The sequence below is a fragment of the Podarcis filfolensis genome, assembly GCF_964270895.1.
Source record: "Podarcis filfolensis genome assembly, chromosome: 1".
Lineage (NCBI taxonomy): Eukaryota > Metazoa > Chordata > Lepidosauria > Squamata > Lacertidae > Podarcis > Podarcis filfolensis.
The window spans coordinates 30,324,406-30,344,224 of NC_139604.1; the positions used below are offsets into that span (position 1 = coordinate 30,324,406).

Genomic DNA, 19,819 nt, shown 5'->3' on the forward strand with positions numbered 1-19,819 from the left:
CAGGGAGGGGCAGCTGCCCCCCAAATTAATAAAAATCCATAGCTGAGGTTCTGCCCCCCTCCAACAAAAATCCTGGTTATGCTCATGTGATGAAGAGAAGCAATAGTCCTACTCTATTCTGCCTTGGTCAAAGAGAACCTAGAGAACTGTGTCCTTGTCTGGGCACCACAATTAAGAAAGGATATTGACAAGCTGGAATGTGTGTAGAGGTATGTAACCAAGATTATAAAGGGTTAGGAACCCAAGTCCTATGAGGAACAGTTGAGGGAGTATTGGTATGCTGATCCTGGTAGAGCCTGATAAAGAGGAGACTGAGTGGAGATATGATTGCCATCTACAAACATCTAAAGGCATGTGACATGGAGGGTGGAACAAGCTTGCTTTCTCCTGCTCTGGAGGCTAGGACCTGAACCAATGGGTTCAAGTTACAAGAAGGGCATTCTGACTAAACATCAAGAGCTTTCTGATGGTGGGTCCTGTTTGACAGTGAGACAGAGTCCCACCAGAGGTGGTGGACTCCTTCCCTGGAGGTTTTTAAGCAGAGGTTGGAGGGCTATCTGTCATGTATGATATAGTTGGGATTCCTGCATTGCAAGGAGTTGCATCCAGGAAGCAGCAATTCATATGCTGAGGGTCAGTGGCTTGAAAGATCGTAGCAAAATTGGATGAGCTTAAACAGCACATTCTTAGCTGACTGATGAGTTATGACTTACACGGGGTTTACAGTGTAATCCTGGCCATGTCTACTCAAAAATAAGTCCTATTGAATTCAGTGAGACTTGTTCCCAGCTAAGTGGGGCTAGGATCTAAGCTGAGTGCCAGAATGATCCTTTAGAGCGGTGTAGAAGAAGAAAGAAGGCAAGATCTAAATACAAACCTGTATGCTTATAACAGAAGTAAAAGTAGTTTTGACAAGTGTAACACTAGAAGTTGATGCTGGTGCCTATTGGCAAGGAAACGAATAGTACGAGGAGCTAGAGGCGACAAATTCTAATTTTCTCCTCCTGCTGCCCAATTCTTGTAGCTGGAGACACCATGAGTTATACCCTACACTTGTCTACTTAAAAGTAACTCCTGCTGGGTTCAGTGGGCCTTAGTTCCAGGAAATGGGTTGTAGGTTTGCAGCCTTACATCCTTATTAAAGTAATGCAACCTTGGCCCATTGATTGCAGTGGGATGTGGGAACTGACTGCAACTCGCACTATCCCCAGCAACTATTGCCAGTGGTAAGAGATGGTGGAAGGTGTAGTCCACCAAGATCTGGCGGGCACATGTGACTATCCTGAGTTTGGAGGAAAGAAGATTCACCTTGCCCCCAGCTGTCTGAGAACAAATTGCTAGGCTTTGCCATGTCTGTATTTGTGTGTGGATGTGGTGTATATCTGGTCTGTGCATATCCGAAATAACTAAATGAAACACGTGATTTGGGTCATGATCTCACATTTATGCATCAGTGTCTCAAAGATGATCAGGGACACTCTTAAGCTTCCAAGTTGTTCTGAGGCCTTGGTCTTTCCAAACATTTAAACAGGGGTGGGGGACTTTTCTTTTTAGACAGGGGGCCACATTCCCTGATAAGAAATCTGGGACTGTATGTTCAGGGCTGCTCACACGGGCATACAGGGGGCACACATGCACAAGGATGCAAGCTATTGGGAGTGGGGGAACGACTTCACTTTCATTTAGAAAAAAGAGCAGTCAAGCAGATAGCTATGAAGAAAGTTAGAAAGCAAAGAGTGGAGGCAAATTTCAAAGGTTCCATCAGCCAGATACAAAGAAACTGCTGTTGCTAAGCTTGCTTACACAACTTAATTGCTGTTGCTAAGCAAACAGAGGAAGGACTGCTCACCACCCTCACCTGGGAGTAGGGAGGGAGGCCTCCAAGAACAGCAGAAGAAACAGGAGCAGCTCATTATTGTTGCTGCTAGCCAGATGGAAGATTGTATGTGTACTGGGATATGTTTGTTTAAGCACTTTCCTCTGTGTCCACATTATTTCATTCACTCCCTGTGAGCTGTCTTTATACTATAAAACACAACTGGCTGTTTTTGGCATGATTTGGAAGCTACTTCCTTGAAATTGACCCCTCTCCTCCAATATTCCATGTCTCGCTCTAACCCCCACCCGTGTCATCATTGGTCTGCATGTCATCATTGCTGTTTATTAATATATAGTAATTATAATAGAAAATACAAACTTAACCAGAAAATAGAACCTAAGATCATCAAATACCTTGCAGCAGCCACAATCTAAATTCTAACAGGCTATCCTATACTTTAGAAGGGGCGGGGGAACTATCAAGTTTAGGAAGTTTTCCAAGCTGAGTTGTGAAATGTCACATGCTTACAGTATTAGTTGCTTGCCATTGCATATATGTACCTTGCTTTTCCTTCCAGGAGCTCAGGGCTGTGTACGCTGTTTTCTTCTCCCACTCCCTATTTTTATCTTCACAACAGTCCAGTGTGATAGGCTAGGCCGAGAGTTGGTAGTTCAGACACTTAAAACTTGTAAGACTCTGCATACTTATAGATTCTTATTCTTGCTCGTTGTTCTTCATCAGGGTTGGCAAACTTTGATTTTGTTTTTGTATTTTGCTGTAAATATCAGGACTCTAGAAATTTTGCAGTTAAAGCAAGGAGGCTCTTCTTCTGACCTTAGGCATGCTTATTTTTGTGTGATCTGTGAATAACATTTTAGCGGCAACCTCGTGTGGTGAGCTAGACCGAGTAAACATGTGTACTTAAAAAGCAGTTCTACCCAACTTGTAAGGTATAGCAGACTAGCAGGGGGAACAATACACATGCAGTGTACTGGGTGCAGGAAATCCTATTGGCATCCCTGCATATGCCAGTGGTAGATGGGGCTCTCCATCCTGGCAAGCAAAGGCATTGTGACAGTTCCAGGGAACATTCCAGCCAGGCACTTGAGGAAGCCACAGGGCAGCACTGAAGACTGCAGCCTGGGAATGTCCCAACATCAGATGAAGAGAGCTGGAGGACTGCATTTCCCCACCTTCAAGTTAAATGCACAAGCTTTCCCCCTACCTTTTCTGAGAAATGAAACTAAGCTGATGGGAGAAAACGGCCAGAGCTGAAGAGGGAAGTGGTAGTTCTTTTGTTTTGATGGACAATTTTAGCTTCACAGTGAATTATTTTCCAAGGTAAATCACAGTGATTTGGGAGAGGGATGTTGAAGCCATGCATCAGGTGCATTCATCTCCCAAGTATTAGAATCCTAGAACTGTAGTGCTGGAAGAGACCCCTAGGGTGATCTAGTCCAACCCCTGCAATGCAGGAATCCTGACCAAAGCATCAATGACAGATGGTCATCCAACCTCTGCTTAAAAACCTCCAAGGACGGAGAGTCCACAACCTGCCAAGGGAGTCTGTTCCACTGTCAAACAGCTCTTACTGTCAGAAAGTTCTTCTGATGTTTAGTCGGAATCTCCTTTCTTGCAACTTGAATCCATTGGTTTGGGTCCTACCCTTCAGGGCAGGAGAGAACAAGCTTGCTGCATCTTCCATGTGATAGCCCTTTAGATGATATTTGAAGATGACTGCCGTATCTCCTCTCAGTCTCCTCTTTTCCTGGCTAAACATACCCAACTCCCTCAGCTGTTCCTTTTAATGCTTGTACAGTATAGATTTTTTATCTCCCAATCAATTAAAACAGTCCTCTTCAGCTGCAGTCTTCAATTTAATTAAAAATCCTTTACATCTTCAAGGCTGTGTGTATTGCTTTTAAAACAAAAAACAAAAAAAAACCCCACATCTTATGCCTAGATAGCCAAAGTTTTGCAATCTGCATCAAGTTTGAATATTGCTTGTTTCACATTCATTTATTCTGATTCTACTACTTTAGGTGAGGTGTAAAAACTGTAGTGCTCCAACGGCTTGCATTCGGACTACAAAATAAAAGAATTTTTTAATTCAAACAGAAAGCTAACAATTCTAGGGGACAGGGAAGTTACTGTTATTCTATTACAGTTTATATGTTGGCTGTCTTTTGCCAATGCATATTCAAGAGCGAATACAAAGACAGCATGAATGACAGTAGTTACCAGAACTTTATGCACCGGATACTGGAAGCAAGCACATTTTTAAAAAGTGGGCAGCAAAGATGTGGACTTCTCCTGTAGTGGCTGAAGTTAAAAATTATCTAAGAGTGAAAGAAAACAGACAAATCGGGGTTGTTTTATTGGTAAATTTCTCTTCCTTTATTCACCTTCGAATCTATCAGCAAGAGATTGCTTACAAAACTATTTTCAGAGGTTAAAAATCTCTCTTGAATGAGTCTTGATGGTTCCATCTTTTCTTATGGTTTTTAACGTGCAAATCCTTGTTTGATTAAATGTGTATTTTTCAGTTTCTTTTTTACAAATAATAACAATAAAAGATTTACCCCAAAAAGAATTTGTGAAGGCATGTTTTTGATTTGGTGTTTCGCAGAATTTGTTGACAAAGAATCATTGTATTTTATGGCAAGTTTGTTTTTAATAGGTTTGTTACTCTGGCATTGTGTACACTACCCTTTTTTCTGAATTCACATACACTTTCAAGGCTCTTTGCAGTCCCAAGAGCAAGAACAAAAAGTTGGGAGGGGGGAAAGCGACTGAAAATGAAAGTTTTTGAGATACTGAATTCTGTACTTTACAGAGCTGTAGTGAAATAGACGCTCACCATCGCTTACAACAGCTATGCCAGGAAGCTTGAGCCAGTTTCATGATTAGCTCACAAGGGTTTTAGAAGATTAGTTGTTTTGTGCAGCATTTAATGGGTTTAGCATGCTTCTTTCAAAATCTTGCTTTCCCACTGCCCCTTTCCAGCACACATCCCATAAAGGTGTCCGGGTTAGCTGCTGTAAAATTGCCCCTCTCCTGTTTGCTCAAAATGATAGCTCAAATTAACTGGACCACCGTATACATTCTCAAAAAAACCTGCCTCCAATTTCAAGGTTTTTAATCAGCACATTGCAGGGGCCATTCGTCAAGCTAGGCAATCCAAATTCTCTTCAATACCATTGTATCTTGTTTCCATCTTTTGCACAAATTTAAGAAGTCATTCTCTAATAAGGTGAACTTCCCTGCCCGGTGGTCAAAGGCCACATACACAGGCTCACGTCTGCTTGGAAGCCACACTCCTCTGACCTGAAAAGTTATAATTTCAGACGGGAGTGGGAAAGGACAGAAGCAAACTCAATGCTGATAAGAGCTTAGAAGTGCCCTAGTATTGCTTTGGTATATATTTCAAGACTGACAAGCTCTTGTAAAGTTTCTGCGGTTCAGTCCTCCCTCACACCGAAAGCAATAAGACCACATTAGTGCTGCCTATGCATAGAAGAGATATGTGCTGCAACAACAAATGACCACATGCCACAGGTCTCCATGTCCCATCAGCTTACTGAAATATATTTCTTTGCTTGTTGAACTTTGTACAATATTGTCAACAATATACCCTCCCCAATTTATGAACAACACAAGCAGAACACTACGGTTATTAAAAAAAACACCTATATGGCAATAATCAAAATATATATACTGCTGATTTTCTTCCAAATATTAAATGAAAAACCACACCAAACCCCAACCACATTTTTAACTCAGTTCCAGAATTGCTCTGGAATTTGCAAAGACCCTGACATAAAAACATATCCAAAGTAATTGCATAAACTGAGATGAAAAGGTGTTAGAGAGATGCTCTTAGACTGCAAATGATGTCTTTGACATCCAAACATATCTTAGTCTCAGTGCTTGAAACAATGGATGATCAGAGACTGGGAACAGCATTTACAAGCAAGTCATTATTTAAATACAACAGTATCCAACATAGCTGCTAAACACTGGACAATGTTGCAAGTCATCAGCACATCCACATGTTCTTCTAAGTGACGTTTGGGGTCCTAAAATACAAGTAGAAAATATTATTCGTAGACCTTATCAGAACATCACATTTGCAATTATTTGTTCTGTGTTTCTATTCCACGGCAGAACTGATGGCATCAATAAGCAATTAAAACTCAGAGTTCTCTTATGCAAGCTATTTGATATAGTTTGTAATTAAAAAATCTTAAGCGTTAGATTGAGGCTGCACAGTGTTCATACAAACTAAGCATGTTATTGTCCTGAAAGTGGCATTTTGAACAAATGAGGACCTAACAATAAGAGACATACTTCTTTCCCCCTTAATATCCTGACATTGATGGGCAATTCTTGTGGCTATAGGAGTGGAGGACAATGATGGATAAATGAAGCCCTCCACACGTGCAACAGCTTTCCCACTCCTTGTACTGGCTTGGGCAGCTCCTTGTGTGCAATCCAGGTGAATGGGGGGGACTACATTGCACAGAAAGCTCTGTGTCAACACTGGAATGTGCAGAGGATTCTTGACTGGGGATTATCATCATCATCTTCTTCTTCACTTATTAAATTTCAGACCTGCCTACCACCATGAAGTGCCAGGGGAGATCTCCAAAAGCGTGAACATTAATTGTCTGCAACTGTTTTGAATCAGACCCACACTGCCCATAAACACAGGACTGTGGCCTTGTATGGTGCTGCTTTTTCATATTAAAGGGCACCCCATTCAAAACCTGTTCCAACACAGCAGTTCCCCCTTGTGGTTGCTTTAGGGCAGTTAAATAAGAGGTAGTGGCAGGGAGTTACTATATAGGGTCAAGACTATGCTCCCCCATGTTGACTGTGCTCGTTGACCTGCGGATATAGGGCAGTATACAATTTTAATAAATAAATCATAGTAATAATAGCTGCAACAGATCAGCATGAAAATAGCCATAGCCAAATAAGCAAGGGGGTTTTTTTGTTTTGTTTTTTAAAGTGCAAAACAGCCTCAGAGGCTGCAATTAAGAGCGGGAAGAGTGGTTAGAAGATAATGGGTTGCTCAACACAATTCCTACAATTTGTCTGTTGAAAGCCACACTAACAAGGTGCTTTCTCATCTGCAGCGAGAGAATAAAGGCGCCCCACATACGCTCCACCCCATCTTCTTGTAGCTACTGAGACTGAAAGCGCAATTTGTTGGGGGAAAGAACTGATGAGCCGTGTCAAAGGTAGTCTGACCCTTAATCCAACTGCAACACTAGCAGGCTGCATCAGATCACAATCACAATCGCATAGCCCTTTACCTAGGAGTAAGCCCCACTGAACTCAATGGGACTTACTCCTGAGTAGGCATGTACAGTACCACACTGCAAAATGCAATGTTGTTATTAAACCATAATCATGTCACCCTGTTGAAAAAGATACTTATCTAAATATCTGGGTATGCATTGCATTGAAAATTAATAGCGAAATTCAACAATCCATTATAACACTGTCTTGTTCTTATTCATTTATCAAGTTCATTAATGAATTCTGGGCTCCATTGACATCAATGGGAGCTTTGCCATTTGCTTCCAATGGAACTGGGACTCCATCCCATGTTATTTTAAGATATCCTCACTCAAAACAAAAGTGCTTTCCAATTAAATAAATGAAAACAAACCATAAAATACAGATTGGGGGTGGGGGATAGTGAAGTGGGGGGGAAAACCCTGATGCTAAAATGCTCTTTTTAGAAAATTTTGATTTGCAAACAAGTAGCGTATCCATAGTTTGCTACTGAATTAAACATTATTTTTGTCCACTCTTTGACTGTTTCATGTGCCTCCGTTAAGAAACTGCACAGTTGGACAAAGGAGGATTATCTTTTGCCAAGATTAGTTATGCTTTCCAAGATGAACCTGGTTAATAAGCAAACCCAATGACACAGCCAGAACAAGACTTTGTCTTCTCAGCCTCTCCTGTTGTCCAAAGCTGCAACTTAGGTTTATTACATTTGTATACTGCCCATCCAACTAAGTCCCCTGGGTAGTTTAATTTAAAAACAACAACACAAATTACAATTTGCGATTAAAACCACTAAATCCAAACATAATAAATCACAAAGGCAAAAAGCCTAGCAACCACCCCCCAACTTGAAATTGGCATAAATAGCAGCCAAAACAATTTAAAACAGGATTTAAAACCCAGCAAGAGGAAACTGCATTTAATATCTGAAGCACCTATTAGATTGTAATTAAGAGGTCCCCTTCTCCCAAGGCTATAAAGACCTCAGGATGGGCACCTGTCAAGTCTTCCACTGCATCACCACTGCAAAAAGACCTTCTTTAGCCTGCCTCTCTACATTAGAAGAGGGAATCTGAAGGCCTCCAAACAAGATCAATGCAAGTGTGGATGGGAGAAGGCAATTCTTCAGGTAACCACAATTCAAGGCAACTGAATCCAAGCAAGATGACAGATAGTAAAAGATCTGTAGCTGAGATAACTAGCTCATCCTTCCTAAATTTCATTTCTACCCTGCATACCTGCTATAGATGTAGATGTACTTGCTCAGGCAGCACAATTTTTAAATGACATGATAAGGGAACATATTCTGTTCCATGGCTATAACCATTATAAGTAAATAGCTGCATGCAATGCTGCAGTTCCATTTTCACAGATTTCTGCATGTGCAGCAGAACTTTCCTTTCCTCTGCCTGTAGCTCCACCCTTAGTAGTCTTTTCAAAATCTGCTCCGGAGGGTTTGACCCTCCAAATCAGGTTTGTTGGGGGGGTACAGGGTGGAGGAAAAGAAAGGGACGTTCTGAGCAGAAATCTGCTTGATCAGTGCTGGGTACAACCCATAGTAAACCTCAGTACTGTCTTTTTCTTCAAACAAAAGGGGTTTGTTGGTTGGTTTGTAAAAAGCTTCAACCCCCCACATTCTGGAGTATCAGAATAGTTTGTTTCCTCCCTTCAACAAAAATGCCCTTTTGGATTGATGAAGATTTTTTTCTAGAACGAGGTGCTGGAACTCCCCCTTTTTAAGCAGGGTGAGTTGTTGAGTGTGTCCCCCCCCCCGTTTGCCCGCTTGACCCAATGCCACAGGGATAACATAAAAACCTTCACCGCCAAAATCACCCTGCTGCCTGCAGCCCGGAGCACCATGCAGGGGGATGGCACTGCAAAACTACACAGCTGCTGGAATGCACCAATGAGGTGCTGAAATGCAACAAAGAGGTGCCGGAACTCAGTTCCAGTGACTTCCAGCTGAAAAAAAGCCCTGCCTGACTTTCTTACACAGCCATTTCTAGAAACGCCTGGATATACACCCTGTTCACTGAAACTCATGTCCAAGTCCTTGCCATGAGACTCAATATTGGGTATTTGCATAGCACCTGGTAATATTCAAATAGTGCTGCCCTTACATCCACTACCTTGTAAGGTAGGACAATATTAAATCATCCCCATATTAGTTACCATGTTATTATACCTTTAGCTTGCCACATGATGCAGCTGGGTGGGGTGTACAATGGAAGAAGGCCTGCAGGATAACTCACTCCCTCATCATGGATTTTAAGGTCCCTGGGGGTTATTTGGCAGGCAACCTGGCAACTTTACTTCCAAGTAAATGGAAACAGATTATGAATAACCCCCCCCCCCTTGGAATGCCCTTTGGCACAGGGGATTGTCATTTGAAAAAGAAGGCATTCCCAGCTCTCTATGGCACAAGGAACAAGTCAAGTAGTACTCTGGGATTCAAGGATTAGGTTTCAAAGTAAAAATCCAAATTTACCGCCCTAAAATCCAAAGGAAAACCAGGATGTCTATGGGCTCTGAGCATTGGTAATGGCTGAATTTTTGTGCTGATGACAGAATTTTATATGGATATTTTTGTTCTCTTGGCTTTGGTGCCCAAGTGCAGGAATACTAAGGAAAACCCACTGTTTTTAAGGATAGGATGCCAGATGGTTTATTTAGGTAGAAAAATGTACCAAATGAAACAGTGGCAGATGCCAAATGACAATTTTATGCCCCACCGTTGAGACTATCTCAAGTCAAAGACTTCAAATAATTTGTTTCAGTTGAAATAAGTGCACCATTTGTAAGGAGTTAAGGAGAAAGGAAAAATCATCAGCATGTGACTAAACAAAAATACACAAAACATGTTATTTCACGTCAGTATAATTCGTTACACCTCACCTGCTTGCCAACATTTTTTATTGCCAGCTGTTCAGGTGTCATCTTATCTTCTTCCTCCACAGCCTGTGAAGGATATGCAGAAAAGGTTAGCATTTGAGATCTTATTAAATCAGGAGCCCCCCAAAATTAAATGTTCTTTTATAAGGCTGAAGCTGAAGTGACAGCATCATTTTAATCACGACATACCCAATGAAAAAGGAAGCTGTGCTAGGGAAACAGTCAAGGCCCACATCTCCACCCCCCGCCCCGTATAACAGTGCTTTCATTGCCACTGTAAGTGGTCTGTGAAGTGTAGCATTTATATCTGTGGTGCTAACAATGTACACCACCCTTCACAGACTGACATGAGAAAGGAAACACTCTTCAGGGCAGGGGCCTAACTTCTGATAGAGGGGGAGACAACCGGAGGATGGAAGGAAGTGGCACAACTACCAAGGAACACGCAAGTATCATTGGATCTTGCTTCTGATGGGATAAGCCCTTCTCTCTCGCTAGGTTTGCAACATGTTTATATATATTATAAAGGCTAAGCCTGTCTATGTTGTGCACTTTTCTACCTTCTTAAAAAAGAAAGCAGATGCCAGCAGGGCTGGCAATTTCATGCTCACTTCTTAGACACTTTTAATGTTCAACAATGCCATTTCAGTTTGGGGTTTTTGGCCCCCAATTCCAGTACTAAGTGCCCTGATTTTTATTCTTTGTTTTTTAAAGGATGAACAGCTATCCCACCAGTACGTGTAGACTGGATATCTGAATCTGGAATTCCAAAGGCAAAAACAAGTCTGGGGGCACCCACAGAATATCATCAGCTCAAGCAATGGCATACTGTGGTACCTTGTTGTAGTTCTTTGCTAATTCCAGCATTTCCTTCACTACTGTCTCGTTGAGTTTGCAGTGCTCACTGTAGTCTTGAAGGGTTAAACCTTCCATCCAACTCTTCTTATGTAAATTGAGCAACATCTGGTGAGGAAAGTCAACAAAGTATTACTGATTGTGGAAGTGCTTACTCGAGGTGAGAGCAGGAGTTTGGGTATTAGTAATTGTGGCCTCAGTTATGCAATAAACTTTGAACTGTGAAGAATCGTGCAGATTTTCTATGTCTATCAGGATTTGAAGCAACACATGGCAAGAGACAGGAAAGTTTTTGGTGACGGAAAGTGCTTAGAACACTGCTGCCAAGTCTGAATTAACTGGGGCTATCACAGATCATTTTTCTGTTTTGTAAGTTGACTCCTCACCCCAGAGTTGAGTATCCATTGGAGATCATCTGATGAGAGAGAAATTGTTTGCTCTAAAAGATAATTGTAAAACTTGAACCCACCTTCACAGGGGGATTTATAAAGACCCAATTGAGTGCTAAAAATGGTTTGTGATCATGTGGTTTCAGGCATTCTGCCAGACTATCAGCTTCCAATACATAATTGGTGTCAGAATTGCAGAGGTCCGATTCCCAGTCATGAGAATGAAGTCATGAATGTGCAGAGAAGGACACTGGACTGAAATGGATGCCTGCACACTAGGTGAAGACTTCACATGTTAATGGAAATAGCCCTGAATCCTAAAATCTCTTCTTTGTCACACTTGGCAATTACTGTTCTCGCCTTTACAAAAGTGCTCGCAGTGTAATGAACAAAAATACAATCTCCTCAGGTTAGTTCTAAGGCCTAGACTCCAAAATGTAGAGCAGAGGAAAAAAAAGGTTTTTCTGCAGGAACTAAGATCCAAAGGAACCATTCATTTGTACGTTTCTTAATGTCTTGAAAGCACAGGTCTATTACAGAAGGTCCAACACTAACACAAAAGTATTTCATTTCTCCTTTTTTAAATTTTTTGAATTGGCAAAGAGTTTGTCATCTGGTTCTTGCACACTTTTAATGAGGTGGTTCCAAGCAAGACAAAGGATAGATTCTGTTTGTCAATAAAACTATGTAACTGTAATGTTTGAATACAGCCTTTATTTAATTTCTATACCCTCCAGTAACTAGCATGGGAGTTACTTGACATAGAAAGAGGCTGTCTTAAAGGGCAGAATCTAGTTGGCACCCTGGTGCTTTTGATCCAGTAGATGCTTCTAATAACAGAACAAACCATTCCCTCCTGCAGTCCTCAGCATCTCCTTACACTGAAAATTGGCTCCAGAGAGCTGAGGGACTCTCTAGAACTTGGTAGAAGGGCAAATCAGCAAAAATCCCAGTCTCCTCTGTTTGTGAAAGCATCAATTGGATCAAAGCTCTTCTGTGACTGCAAGGGCACCAACTAGATTCTACTAAAAAACATTTACCGACAGTGATGAACAAGCCAAGTGGAATCTATTATTGCTGTCATACCATACAATAACATTCTGCATTTGGGGGAAATTAGTAGACTTTGTAAGGCAGAAAGGAAACTAGCAGTATATAGAAACCAGTATATAGAATTCTAGAACAACTTTTTTATTGTATCATTTGAAGCACAGAAAAGATTTTGGTTGTAATGAAACAACAACAACAAAAGAGTATGATGTACAACAAGGAATTATTAACTTGCCAGCAGTTATTCTTATGTTCAGCTTTGAACGACTTAAGTGTGCCTCTCAATATTACCTCAGCAAGTTTAAGGAAAAATTCTAATTGGATCATACAAAACTTAAGTTTTCATGAAACAAGGACCTTGACATCATCATTCATGATTTTGTAAACCTGAGGACTGATTTTGGAATAGAGTTTACATATGACTGTCCTGAAAATTTCTTTGGAATATTCAGCCACTGTAGAATGTTATACCATGCCACTCACAGGTAGTGGAAGGCATAAATATATTCATTCTGTACTGTAGCAACTACACAATCTGCTTGTTTTCAAAGACAATTCAAGATACTGGTGGTAATCTATAAAAGTTCTACACCTTAGGGAATACCTCATTCTCTACATGCAGGACCAAATAAATGGAAAATAGCATTTAGAAATATGTGGGTTTAAAAATAGCCACATTTCCTTCATCATTTAAACAAAGATGTTCCTAAATTATTGACTTAAGACAGACTGATTTTCACCAAAAACTTATTTAGCATTCACTAGTTAGGCATGCAGGTGCCTTCTGGAAGAAATGTACAATTCCACAATGAAGTTCAGGCTGAGGTTCATTTGGGCAAGGTAATGCATTCACCATATGACATAAAGGGGGGGGGGGAGAATGACATAAATGACAACAAAAGATATTAGAAATTAAAATTCTTATCACAACACTGCAGCATGCTGTAAGTCAATTTAAGCCATTTGCAAGCAATTTTTTAAATAATACCCCAAACAATTGAAAATACGCTAGGAACAAAACTTACCTTCTGTTCTAGTTCATTCTTCCTGTAGTTGATGGTAATGGAGTAGTAATGTCTATTTAATCCATGAATTAACGCCTAGAACATTTAAAAGCAATAAATAAAATATATCTGATAATTTCTACTAAATACATGCAAGAATCTGATTAAAGTCTAGAAACATGGACTTGAGCTGTAATTTGAAAAACTTTCCTGAAAGTTGTTTAGGTTTCCATATCCAAAGCTGCCCAAACATATAGCCACCAATTACATATTTTGCTGTACTTTATATTTTGCTAGAAACGCATCCAAAATGAAACACACATTTCCAAAGGGTACAAGTAGGGGACTATAACTAGGTATAGAAGATGATTAATCCTTTTAGTAAGGATGTATCTGTCTAAGTTATACTCAAATCAGACCTACTGAAATTAATAGACCCAAAGTAGACATGTTCATTATTTTCAATGAGACAAACCTGAGTAGGACCAACACTGGATACAACTCCTATTCTGTCACCCAAAATTTTAATTTTGGCACAGTTATGTAAAATACAATTTTAAAATGGCCTTAAGCAAAGCTGACAATTTTCACACGACAATAGTTAAACTTTTAACGTGAGTATTTGTCTCAAATGCAAGTTAAATAAATGCATGTAACTGTTTCTGGCCAGGATCCAAAGTAATATCAGATCTGCACAAGGGAGGGCCACAGCCTCAACTGAGATTTGCTGTTTTTTGAAGGACAGAGGGTTTTCTGCCTGTTCTGGTGCCACAGTTTCTATCACTGAAAAGATAGAATCGCTTTTAGAAGCCAAACAGCAACTTGTCTCTTTGACAGTAGGAGCTGCTACAACAAAATCCTATACGACAAGAGCTGTTATTCCACATGCAGACACATAACTATTTGAATTCTTGTTACTTGTTTCTAAGGAATGACACATATTAATGGATGGTAATTTAGAAGGAATGTTGGAATATACAAATTGTTAGGTTTGGGCTTGGAATAAAGAACCTGCAAAGGTTGGCAATGCTTTTAACAGCTGATCTGAGACCAAGGTATTACTGAACTCTCTAAAACAAAATAATAATGAAGCATGACACTTTGGGGTTTGCCGGAGAGGTCATTACATGCTGCCTTGAAAAGCCCAGTAATATATTCTCTAGAAACAGACAAGCACAGGCTTGCCCGCACCCAATCAAAAACATTAGTGGGTTCTTCTATACTTATTATGATTTGCAGTTTGCACAGATTCAAATTGAGTAATATACTTCCACCTTATTAAACAAGCATTCTTTGGTTTGCTCAATATTTTGTTAAGCTACTGCATTCATGCTACCAATATACGTTTTGAAGTCTGAGGAGTTTATGACTATGACTAGGTAGGAAGTCTCCAGGGTGAGAGAAAATGCTGGAGCCTATGATTCCAGCTCAACAGTGGTACTATGCTGTTTTCAATGCAAGTCCAGTGTTTACAGCATATGTTGCTATTGGTGCTCCTGTAATTAATCTTTGGAGGAATGATTAAGGTTCTTTGTGGCAACTATCTGGGCCTTTTAAAATTCATTTTGAAAGAAAAAAATAATATATATATTTTTTGAAATTATCGTCATTAGAGCATGAGAATGATAGCGACAAAGCATTAATCATTCATGAGGGAATGCTTGTTTAAGAAACAAGAAGCTTCCTGTATGGAGCTCTGTTTATATCCAACTCTAAGAACTGTAGTCCTAAATGCCAGATCATTCATACAAGATAAAATAATATAGGGTGTTTGTTTTTATTTTTAAAAATTATATGCCTTATGACTACGAAAGTTCTCTAAGTGGTTTACTGTAGACAGTAAAAAAATTCATTAAAAAAACCCGTTAGATAAAAATTGCATGTAACTTGACTATTAAGCTTTTTACATGCACAACTTTGGATAGAATGAATTATCCCCTTTATCTTCTACCCGTGGTTAAAGAGAACATGGGAGGATGCCTGCTAACCCATGACTTGTATTTTGGATCACACTGCAAATAAAATCTCAGGTTATGAGGAAATATCCAAAAAGGCCTATTTTCTGAGGAGCTAAGATTGAAGTGCTAATGGAGGCAAGCTATAACCCCATAAGTACAGATTTGTTTAGCAGAGCTACTGAAGTCAGCAGAGATATTCCAAACAATTAATTTGATGATTCAATGGAACTGCCCTTATGAACCCAGCACTTATATGAAAAACTAGGACCAACAGAAAGAGAGAACAGAAGAAGCATCAGTGTTTAAAACAAAACGATGTGGAAATAATTTATTCTAACACACACCTATAAAAATCTGATAAATCTGCATGTGATCTCTGGAAAAACAAGGGGCATGGCAGCCATAAAAATGAGTCACTATAGATCTTTATGCAAAATGAAATCTCTTAACTTTGGCTGTAATATTGCATCTCTATAGTAAGAGTCAGTATTTTATAAATGTAATTTATTGTATTTATAAGCCATTTCATATTCAAAATGCTCAAATCAGTGTATTATAAAATGAAATATAAAATTAACAAATGTTTAAAATACAGTTCAACAACTTACACAAAGGCTGGCGGCCTACAAAGCTGATATTAACAACCTAGGAATGCCTGGATAAACAAAAACAAACTGCAGTTGGTACCTATCTAATTTCAGGAGGAAGAATGTTCCATAAAGATGGAGTTTTATTGTTAAATACCCTGCTCCAAGTAATGATAGGACAAATATGAGAAACATGTGGGCCTTGTCTAATGACCTCAGTGATCAGATAGGGTTATGGAGGAAGATTACATTTACCAAAAAAAAGTGTGTGTGTATGCAAATATTAATAATATGTATTATAAAAATATATATATAGACACATATATACCAAATACTGAATTTACCTGGATAGATGGCTTGTTTAAGTGACCCAGATTTGAAGTTGTTTGTCTTGGTTCATGTCCCAAGACCATCATATTAGCATTGATCAATCTGAAAGCATCAATAACAACCTGTAAAAACAAGACGCCAAAGTCAATTCTTTGTAGAAAATACAAGCGATTGCACCAAGTAACAGTGGAGAAGTCACGATCAACTCACATCTGTTTTTGGCCTTTCTCCAGAAAATTATTTAATTATAATATTAATAAAAAAGAACCACCTGCTGTCTCTGCCATCAGCACACCAACTCGTTTGAGTATTGTAAAGTGACACCAATTACTACATTTTTGGGGCAGTTGAGAAAAAATAAATTAAGTTTTATACACTCTTATTTTGATGGCTTAAGTTTACACACACACACACACACAGTAACTTTAAAAACATGTTTGTCACCTACATCTTACCTAGTCAAATTGAATGACAGGGAAACTAAATCTGAAAGTGAGCACAAGCTAAGGGACCATGTTTAAAGCCCAGTCCTGTCACATCAATTATACCACTGGAATACTTGAAATGACAACAAAATTATAGTCAGCAAGGAACTTTCCCCATGTATTCCCTTCTAGTCAGATGCTTTTTACTCCCTGCAAGTAGGAAAGAGGCTATAAACTGTCGGATGGATTATGACGACCTTGTCAGTGTCATGGCCAGGAGCAAAACCAAGCAAAACCAAAAAAGGGAAGGGAACAAAAATCAAGGTCACTTACAACTGTAAATATACAGTGGGCAACTTTCGGGGAGGTGTTTTTGTTTTGTTATTTACTTATTTTTGTTTAATCCTGTAGAGCTCTCAAACCATAGCCATAAAGGCGACTCTTGATTTTGCCTATGGAGTCTTCAGAAAGGACCCGGTGGGTCGAAAACAGACACTGCAAATTCTGATGTGGGGCAACCAACACAAAGGACTACAATGCTAGAGACAAGTTGTTTTTCCAATCTGGCCCTCAGTCCTTCAAGCTGATTTGCTTAGCAGTGATCCAACTTTCCTTTTTCTCAAAGCAAAGATAATCAGTGTAGTGTAGTGTGAGCTGAGAGTCTAAAACCCCCAGTTTATCTCACCTCAACTACCAGCTACATTCTCAGCTCTCCATCCATAGTAAGAGGATAATAACAGTAGCCTATTTTGCAGGATTATTTACTAGGAATGTGCAAAGCTTGTTGAAGGAAAGGAGCATATTGCAGCTTTACAATTTTGTGGGAATAGCATGGCAAAAACCCACACTGAGCCTTAGGAAATGATACCAACAGACAATTGCATCAACACACAACCACACATCTCCACTAGGGGAATGCCAGCGGCAAGTTAAATAGGATGTGCATGAGATCACAGGATGAGGAACCACTCAAAAGTTTTTAGGCTTCTTCCTAATGCAAATGTTTTCTGTGTGGAAACAGCACTTGAATCAGACTATGACTCCAAGCAAACATTAAGAGCACAGGAGAGAGGCAGCCAGGATTCATTCCTAAGAGGCCTCCCAAAATGTAGGAAAGCTGCATGGACTAAGGAGAATCAATGATTCAAAGGTTAGAATTACCAATGAGACCCCACAGAACTGAAATAAGCAGAGCTAAAAAGAAATCCAGAGGTCAGCAAAACAAATCCAGAGGTTATCTTCTTTCAATCCCCAAGCTACAGAAGCTGTTCGGTTCTGCTCTTCAGCTGGGTACCAAAGGGCAGCAAACAAGAGTTTAAACTGTTTGGATCAGAGGGTGGAACAAACAACTTTTGGGTGATTACATATCCTTTATGCCTACATGGCAGAAGAGAGAAATAACAAATGCAAGAGTATATTGTTGGAATATTATGTGATGCAAGTCATTCTTCATTGTAAGCACTGCCATAAGGCCAATGAGTAACAAGCACAGCTACAAATAGGAATTTTCCTACGGCACTGTAAGCATCAACTATAGATTCTATTGTTCAGAAAATTAAAAGCATAAATTGTACTCCTGAACCAAAGTTTTTTTAAGCACTTGCTAATGAATGACACATCAAATGTTTAAGTCCTGTCTAATTAACAAAGCTCTCATCATCATGAAGTTAGAGAAAAAGAGACGCTGAAGAACCCTTCTCCCACATTTCAGCTCGCAACCTGCATAGCTTAATGTGGTTGCTGGAGGACTTACAAAGGGTGGCAACCCTGTTGGCTGATATTAACTCAAAAGGGGACATCTGTAACTCACTGGCAGAACACCAGTTTGTAGGCAAAGGGTCCCAGATTCAATCCTTGGCATCTCTAGGTAAGACTACAAAAAACTGCCTGAAACCCTGGGCCACTGCAGGTCTGTGTAGACGATATTAAATTAGATGGATCTTTGATGTGACTCAGATTTAGGCAGCTACCTGTGTCCTTATACAAACAGCAAACCATCAAAAGTATAAAGTTTGGGGAATTAGTTCTATAAGAAAAAGTCCCCAAACAGTATGGGACAAAGGTGTCTTACATTTTTTTTAGAACTTGCATTAAATGAATGAAAACTCAGGAGTTAGTAGGTAGATTTACACCATGCTCAGCCCCCTGCTGCTTCTTGAAAGGGGTTAGCACTATCCTGCACCCCAAGCCCAATAGCTTAGCACTGCGCCATTTCTTTTGGGTAGTCTGCAAAAAAGAACTATTATTTGCACATTAGTACCACAGAGTAACTGAAGTTGTCCAATGTAAGATGTAACTGAAGGCAAAAATATTTGGTGGGGTTTCTTTGGGGGGGGCAGAGATACCTGCACATTCCTTCTATCCTTATGATTATCTGGCCTAATTAAATACATAATTTTAACCTAACATTGTCGTTCACTTGATGGGTTCCCCACCCGGTTTAAAAGGTTACTTTAGATTCCCAGATAGTGAGATCCAAATATATGCATATACTGTGTGCTTCCGAGAAGCAACTAAAAAGAGAAGAAAGAAATGAGAGTATGTAAGAGGTGGCTTGATGCTTTGTATAATCCTGATAAGAAAACCCCAAGCGAATATGTACCAAGAGGTTGGGACCCGGAGTGGAGTGGGGTGCTTAACAGCCCAGGAGGGGGCATTTTCAGTATTAGCCCCTAAGTTGTGGAATTCCCTCCCCACAGAGGTACATCTGGCAATTTCACTATACAGTTTCCAATGTATGCAAAAAATGTACCTCTTATCCTGGCCTTTGACACCCAAGATTAAGTTAAGTACTTAGTTCGTTCCAGAGGTCTGTTCTTAACCTGAAACTGTTCTTAACCTGAAGACCACTTTAGCTAATGGGGGCCTCCCGCTGCTGGCGTGTAGGCGCCGCACAATTTCTGTTCTCATTCTGAGGCAAAGTTCTTAACCCGAGGTACTATTTCTGGGTTAGCGGAGTCTGTAACCTGAAGCGTATGTAACCTGAAGCGTATGTAACGCGAGGTACCACTGTATATTTATATTTAGGACCCACTCTATCCTTGTGACTAATGGTTTAAAACTGTTTTTAACACTGTATTTTAAATGGTTGTAACCCACTTGTGTCTTATGGTGAAGGATGGGTCATAAATTAAACAAACCACCACCGCAACAGCCTTGTGGCTGTTGCTTCTCAGACACTATTCCTTTTCCAGCTCTTATCTCCT

General features: G+C 39.9%; 1 protein-coding gene across 4 annotated transcripts in view; it reads right to left on the reverse strand.

Annotated features, from left to right (window-relative positions):
- Positions 1-4,192: 4,192 nt before the first annotated feature.
- PSMD14 (proteasome 26S subunit, non-ATPase 14) overlaps positions 4,193-19,819 on the reverse strand; it is a gene marked incomplete at its 5' end in the record, with an annotated part of 59,676 nt that continues 44,049 nt past the window's right edge. For all 4 annotated transcript variants that reach the window (XM_083582537.1, XM_083582535.1, XM_083582536.1 and 1 more), the window contains 5 exons: positions 4,193-5,898; positions 10,019-10,081; positions 10,853-10,978; positions 13,335-13,409; positions 16,203-16,310. In XM_083582537.1, the coding sequence (XP_083438663.1) occupies positions 5,800-5,898; positions 10,019-10,081; positions 10,853-10,978; positions 13,335-13,409; positions 16,203-16,310 (471 nt within the window). In that variant the 3' untranslated portion in view covers positions 4,193-5,799. The remainder of the gene's footprint in view (positions 5,899-10,018; positions 10,082-10,852; positions 10,979-13,334; positions 13,410-16,202; positions 16,311-19,819) is intronic.